General features: G+C 50.0%; 1 protein-coding gene and 1 long non-coding RNA gene across 6 annotated transcripts in view; one reads left to right on the plus strand and one right to left on the minus strand.

The window, feature by feature from the left end:
• PACRGL (parkin coregulated like) overlaps positions 1 to 3,659 on the plus strand; it is a 14,713-nt gene extending 11,054 nt beyond the window's left edge. For 3 of the 5 annotated variants that reach the window (XM_006160618.3, XM_006160619.3, XM_006160620.3), the window contains exons 8-9: positions 323 to 403; positions 2,416 to 3,031. In XM_006160618.3, coding sequence (XP_006160680.1) covers positions 323 to 403; positions 2,416 to 2,472 — 138 coding nt within the window. In that variant the 3' untranslated portion in view covers positions 2,473 to 3,031. The other 2 variants (XR_336304.3, XR_336303.3) reach the window with 2 other exon arrangements.
• A 97-nt stretch (positions 3,660 to 3,756) lies between these two features.
• On the minus strand, positions 3,757 to 5,407 carry LOC102475739 (uncharacterized). Its single transcript, XR_336305.3, has 3 exons — positions 5,287 to 5,407; positions 4,974 to 5,171; positions 3,757 to 3,994 (listed from the first exon to the last, which is right to left on the minus strand). It is a non-coding gene; the product is annotated as an uncharacterized LOC102475739 (long non-coding RNA).
• Between the last annotated feature and the right edge of the window lie 1,241 nt (positions 5,408 to 6,648).

A 6,648-nucleotide genomic window follows, 5' to 3' on the forward strand; every position in this document is an offset into this window, starting at 1 on the left:
GAAATACGTGTTTTAGAGGCTTAGCTTTCTAGCTTAGTCATCCAAATGCCCCTGCCAACTGCACAGTGGGAAGACAGGCCGTGCAGACACAGCCTGCCCCAGAGGCTGTGCCACGGCAGGTTTTGTAGGATGGATACTATTTACGATCGGGGAGATGTGCTGCCTTGTTTTCTACAGCGAATGTAACGGTGCCTAGCATATGTATAAAAAGACACCTCGAAATCTGAGAGAAGTGGAGGGGTGCCCAGAAGTTCCCTGACACGATGGGGGCATCGTTGCATTCTCAGATCGTTTCACTTCCTTCCTGTTCTTACGTTAAAAGCTTTCCAGGAGACTGATGGACAAGAAATTCAAAGAGCCCGTCACCAGTGCCTTGCAGAAGCTGGAGCAGCATTGCGGGGGCGTAAGTAGCACAGCCTGCTGCAGTTGCGGTATTTTATCATCTCTAGTCGCGCTACAAAATTCACTTTCCATTTAATGCACACATGGGGTCTTCAAAAAGTAAACGGGACATGTTTACAAGAAATTATGCATGGGTTTCAAAGTTGTTCCACCAAAATAAATTCCATTTTCCACAGGCTTCTGAGGTCCCCTCTTATTACCTGTTTCTAGCTTTAAGTAACCGTGTGAGGTTGATGCCGAGGTTTTCATGTTAGGGCTCAGGGTCTGTCTGTCCCAGGTCCTGCAGTGAGGACGCCAGCCCCGGGCGTGCAGACACAGCCCGGAGTGGTAACGGCGTGCCGTGTCTGCTGTGCCCAGCGAGTTTTTGTAAGTATTTAGCTGATTTTTTGGAAAGATTTTTGCTATCAGGTGTGTACACTCACCAAAAAGATAGAGAGAGACAGTAAGCGAGAAATCACCTCTCAGGGATGGCCATGCCACAGTCCCTTCTCCTCCATTCTCCTCTTGGAATTTTGGGCACCCACGCACACACTCCTGGTGTGTGAAGTTCAAGCCACTAAGTCCAGGACTCAAATGTGTTCAACGTATGTAGGAGTCCAGCGACATAACCGTTATGCCATCTGCTGTTCCCAAGTACTTAACTGTTTGTTTTGACCATTGGAAAGTTCAGAGACCAAAATATTAACTTAGCTCATTGAGGACAGTTGTTTTTTTTCACTTTTATTTGTCAGCTTTCCTGCCTGAAAACTTAGAATCTGCCCATAATTGAACATTCTTTTCTGACTTATTTTCTTGTTCTTTCCTTACATTCTACATAATATTTTTTAATCTTTTTAAAAATAATTATTTTTATTTAACTTTATTTATTTTAATTTGACCGGAGAGGGATAGAGAGAGAGAAAACAAGCTGCCAGGCCTGGGAGTCGAACCGCAGTTGGCCATGTGGGAGTCCAGCGCCCTTAACTATGCCACCTGCCGGTCCCCATAATATTTTAATAATAATGTAATTGCAATGGGAAGCTTATCAAAGTGACACATAAAGACTTTCTCTAGTCGCTATTATGATGCTTGCTTTTGGTGCTTTGTAGTCCATGGAATTAACGAATGCTCTTTTTTTCTAAGAACTTAAAAGCTTATATGTCACTTTCTTTAAGTTTTGGAAATAAGTCTGACATTTCTTAGGGCTTGTGTTTGTCACTGACTGAAAGACTCAGTCTTTTTCTGAGGAAAGCATTCACTACAGTGCCAGTGCCAGCGCCTCTCTGTTAGAGCCGTCTTCATTCTCTGCCTTCACCTGACATGGGCTCCACCGTGCCTGACTGAACTCCCTTCCTCAGGACATGCACGTCTGTCTGGGCAGAGGCGCACACACGGCGCCTGCTCTGGACCGCATGTGCGAGAACTTCCTAGGCGGCGGGCGCTGTGCCGAGGGCCTCCTGAGACCTTACCCTCCCTGTGTCCCCACTGCAGCCCTCACGGCAGATCTCCTTGCCCCACTTTAAGGTTCAGGGAACGGGGGGCACAGAGAAGTGGGCCGTGCAGGCTGGCAGTGACGGGGAGGCTGCACGCAAGAGCAGGTGGCATGGCGCCTCTGCTTCCCCCGTTCGGACTTAGAGTAAGGAAGGAGCAGCCTGCGTTTCAGCCAGAGGGAAGCCCTGTCCCTCCTTCCAGGCTGTGCCCTGTCTGTCTGTCTGTCCTGGGTCGGGCGTGCTCAGCCTGCTCCGCAGTGACAGCACTGATGGAAGGGGCTCCGCGTGGTGCTAACTGTGTGCGTTTCTCCATGCTGTGCTCTGTCTGTCTGTCTGTCTGTCCCGGGTCGGGCGTGCTCAGCCTGCTCCGCAGTGACAGCACTGATGGAAGGGGCTCCGCGTGGTGCTAACTGTGTGCGTTTCTCCATGCTGTGCTCTGTCTGTCTGTCTGTCCTGGGTCGGGTGTGCTCAGCCTGCTCTGCAGTGAGCACTGATGGAAGGGGCTCCGTGTGGTGCTAACTATGCGCTTTTTTTCTATTGACAGGGAAGCCTTTTCGTCATCAAATCCAAAATCCCGACCTACTGTTCCATATGCTGTTGAGTAAGAGCCCCCAGCAGTCCTCTTCCTGCCTGGGGACGTGCCCAGCACTGACCACAGGTACCTCGGAACCTCTCTTCAGTGCATGCTCTTGTAAGGCACGGCCACTGTTCATTGTTCACGAGGGTGGGGCCCCCCTCAGAGTAAACTGCTCAACACAGGGACCGATCAGTAATGGAGAACTATTAAAACTTCTGTAATACTGCAGTCTCATGGGGTTTATTTTTTATGTTGTCACTGCTGCGTGAAGGACGGAGTTTACGAACTCGGATGTGCTATTTATTTCCCGGCACCTTTTTACTTATATCACGCTCTTTGCAATCCGTTTGTGGCTCTGCACTTTTTTATGGATATTTTCCTGTTCCTAGGTTTTATATTTTATATCAAGGCTATTGAAATTTAAATAATGGACATTTATGAATTCACTATTGTTGTTTTTAAATATGTGTTTTATAATAGAGAATTTTCTCCCAAGTATTCTACTGTAAGAAATTTCGTAAATGTGTAAATTCTGTTACACTTATGTTGTTCATTACGACTCATTAAAACTACATAAACTTTAGGTGTTAATTGTATTTAAGTAAATGTTACTTTTGCGTTTTGTAGCCTGAAAATGCTGATATACACATAAAGGTATTCAGAAATTAAAATAGTAAAATTTTTACGTGTCAGTGATTTTTGTGGTGTTTACTTATGTTAACAATGAGGTGTCTTAGAAAGGATCTTAAGGGCCAGCAGGTGGTGTGGTGGTTAGAGGTGGTGGACTCCCACGTGGCCCATGGCGGTTTGCTTTCTCTCTCTCTCCGGTCTCTCTCTCTCCTGTCTCTCCCTGGTCAAATTGAATTGCTATGATTCTGCAGGAGAGAGGAACGAGGATGAGAAGTAGCAAACAAAAATTGACTTTCTGTCTTCTGGGCAAGAAGAAAAGCCACAGTGACTTGAGACACACCGAATCCAAAACAGACCCATACCTCGGGAGGGCTGAAGACGAGAGGTTCTCCCTGATAGCGAGCAGCAGCGCACGGGCCCAGGAACCCCCGCCCGCCCGCTCCCGGCACCGCGAGTGACCCCTTCCCGTGCTCATTTCACAGTCTCGCAGCTGTCATTGGCTCGTCACCATGCAGGTGCTCGTCCTCCCTTCTCCCCCCTCCGCTCCCGTCACAAACGCAGACCATGCCGGCCCGCTCCACCCAGAGGTAGCTACGATTCAGACAATGCCGTAAGAAAAAATAAGGTTTACATGTAATTGTCATTTATGAGAATGGAGACCTGTAACATAGAGTTATAAACATTTTATTTTGCTTTTATTTTTCTTTTTTGAAATACAAAATGTGCACATTAAGTTTACACAAACACGTGATGGCAAATCTCAGTGTACATGTACTGTACTACTCTTAATGTCTACACTGGTGATAGCAGGGCAGCTCTCAAATCCTCTCTCTACACCAGAATAGATACCTGATTCATCGTTGCAAAGACACTTGCAAGTTCCTCCTCCTGTAACCTCGTGGTCTTTGTGATGTTTCTACAAAACGGAAGATGTGTGTATCCTTAGTAATGCTGTAGCAAGTTTACAGTTTGGGGCTTTAAGTCATTAGAAAGAATCTGAATTGGAGTTTTATGGTGAGCTAAATCATAATGCAACGCCCGTGAGCTGCTCAGCACTTCCATTTCCACCTACATCTTGGTGGTAGTTCTCATGTCATGGAATACCTGGTGCTTTCAGAGTGAATCCCGCTGCCTGTCTACTCCCAGCAGGCATTGGGTCGGCGAGCGTTTTTGTCCCTGAAGGACCTGTGATACAAACATGCGGAAGGGAAGGGGTGCTGCTGAGGATCCGTGTTCCGCAGTGTTCCTGAACACGAGGACAGACTCGTGGACCCTCAGCGTATGTCTGAGCGTCCTTTGCTTCAGACCTTCCTGAACGTCCCTCCATGCTACAGCAGAGGACGGTCGGCCTGGAAGCTCGAGCACATCCAAGGTGACTTACACAGGCCTTGGCTGCAGGACAGCGCGGGGCGGGGAGACGCTCTTAACGTCCGCTCCGCTCGGCCTGCGCTGGCGGCCGGTGTAAACTCACTGGTGGAATGTTGTAAAAATGCTAGGGGAATTAATGTCTTTAACAGAAGGGGGCAAATCTATAGAAACTGGGACTCTCTGCTTGCTTTTAACTGTAGTAATCTCGTTTGGTTTACTCAAAGTATATAAATGGAATTCCAGCATACAGACAGGAAAACTAATGTCTGGAAATCATATGCACATGTCGTTAGTTTAGAAAACCATCACAACCTGACGACTGAGTACGCAGACGTGGATAGCATAGAACACGATGTCTTAAAGTCACTGATATGTGAAAGCCGCAGTCCTCCCACAGCTAGAGAGTCCATAAAACTAGGCCAGCTTCTATTACTCCTGAATATGCACAGAGCGTGAGCTGAGCTAGAACCTCCCACGGACTCAGTGGCATTACGAAAAGGATGCAGATTTATAACGGGAAAACTCACGTCTGTTGGGGGTTTGCTTTATATCGAAACAAAGCTCGTCTGCATAATATGCTTCAGTGTAAAGCTGAGCAATCTATGCTAAAGTGTAGCTCCGGGTTTCGGTGTGGCCAAACAGTCCACGCGTGTGCGGTCGAGGATCTGTTCCCCGAGTTAAATCACGTTTTCGAAGAGCTGCATGGAGCGCATGATGTTCTCGTCCTGTGTGGGAAGCACAGCGGTTAACCAGCGTTTCTGCCGGGCAAGCGTTCCCTCCTCCGGGAGCGCCCTGCCTGAAACTCCCAAAGCCGCCACCTCCCGTCCTGTCACTCCACACCGATCACTCGGGCCTGCTTTATGCTTCGATGCGTCTGCCAGGTTTTAAGCACTTGGGTCTCGGTGTTCATAGAAGGTATTTCTCACATTATAATTAGAACGAAAACTAGAGAGAGAGGCTTGGGGTGAGTGTGGGACTCACTCAGAATTGAGAATTTCGAGAATTTAGAATTGTAGAATTGAGAATGAGAATTTTGGCATCCGGGGTAGATTACAGTCAGGTCACAGAGGCTTTTCTGCAGGTCCACGGGAACGGTTGGTGTGGAAGCCGGAAGGCAGTCTTGGGAGGGCTGGAGGGTGAGGTGGGGAGGCAGGGCGGTGGATCAGCAGGGGCTCATGGTTACAGTAATTGTACTTTTTAACGTCTGCCAGTTCCCAGGCTGGCCTTTGGGAGTCTAAAAATGCATGAGCTCTTTGTGGCCACGGACTGGGAGAAACTTGTCCAGGGCAGTGTGCAGCTCAGCACCTTCCTTACAAGTGGGCTCAGGGCAGACCTTGTCCGTCTGGGAGCCCCGGCACTGGTTAGTGATGCGTTTGGAGCAGTGATGGCGGGGCTGACCCAGTAATGGCTGCCACCCCTGGAAACCCAGTGACTGAACTGCGGGGGACAGGTCGGTGCCCCACACTGACTTCTCCAAGACCCCCACACTGACATGTGAGCCGAGAGCAGGCAGGCGTCGGGAGGGGAGGACAGCCGGAGCACCGACACGCTTGTCTCCGGGATTCTTTAAGTTCTTCACTGTGGTTCTACCCACACACGAAGCCAAGCGTTTTTCTAGGCAGGCTAACACTGGCTTCCTGGATTTCTCCTCGGAGACATTTTCCACTCCACCTCTGCTTCCTGAAGACTTACTGGGTTCCACCAAAAAAGCCATTTCTTGCCGGTGCCCACGAAGGCAACGGCACTGCCTGAAGTGAGGGGTGTAACTCTGGCCTGGGGCGTGTGTGTGGCTGCGTGGGGTCTACCTCTGGAGGGACGGCAGCGCATGCACCTGCTACATGCCGAGTCGGCGGAAGAGCAGCTCAGGCCGCCCTGTGTGTCAGCCTGTTACAGACACGGTGGGAAGGCTGTGGGGACAGAGGCTTAGCACATAGCAGCGTCTGTCTGTCTGTCTGTGCAGAGCTCCTCACGTGACCTGCCCTCCCGCGTTCGAGAGTCACGCTGCTGGACTGGATGTGTGCTGGGCCTGACCCCGGCACAGCAGTAAGCCCGGCACCCGCCCTCCCGCGTTCGAGAGTCACGCTGCTGGACCGGATGTGTGCTGGGCCTGGCCCCGGCACAGCAGTAAGCCCGGCACCCAATGCCCCGGGGGAGCGGGCAGTCAGGCTGGCTGGGCCCACCGCGGGCCGCCCCTTCGGCCGC

Source organism: Tupaia chinensis, unplaced genomic scaffold (genome assembly GCF_000334495.1).
Source record: "Tupaia chinensis unplaced genomic scaffold, TupChi_1.0 Scaffold000695_1, whole genome shotgun sequence".
NCBI lineage: Eukaryota > Metazoa > Chordata > Mammalia > Scandentia > Tupaiidae > Tupaia > Tupaia belangeri.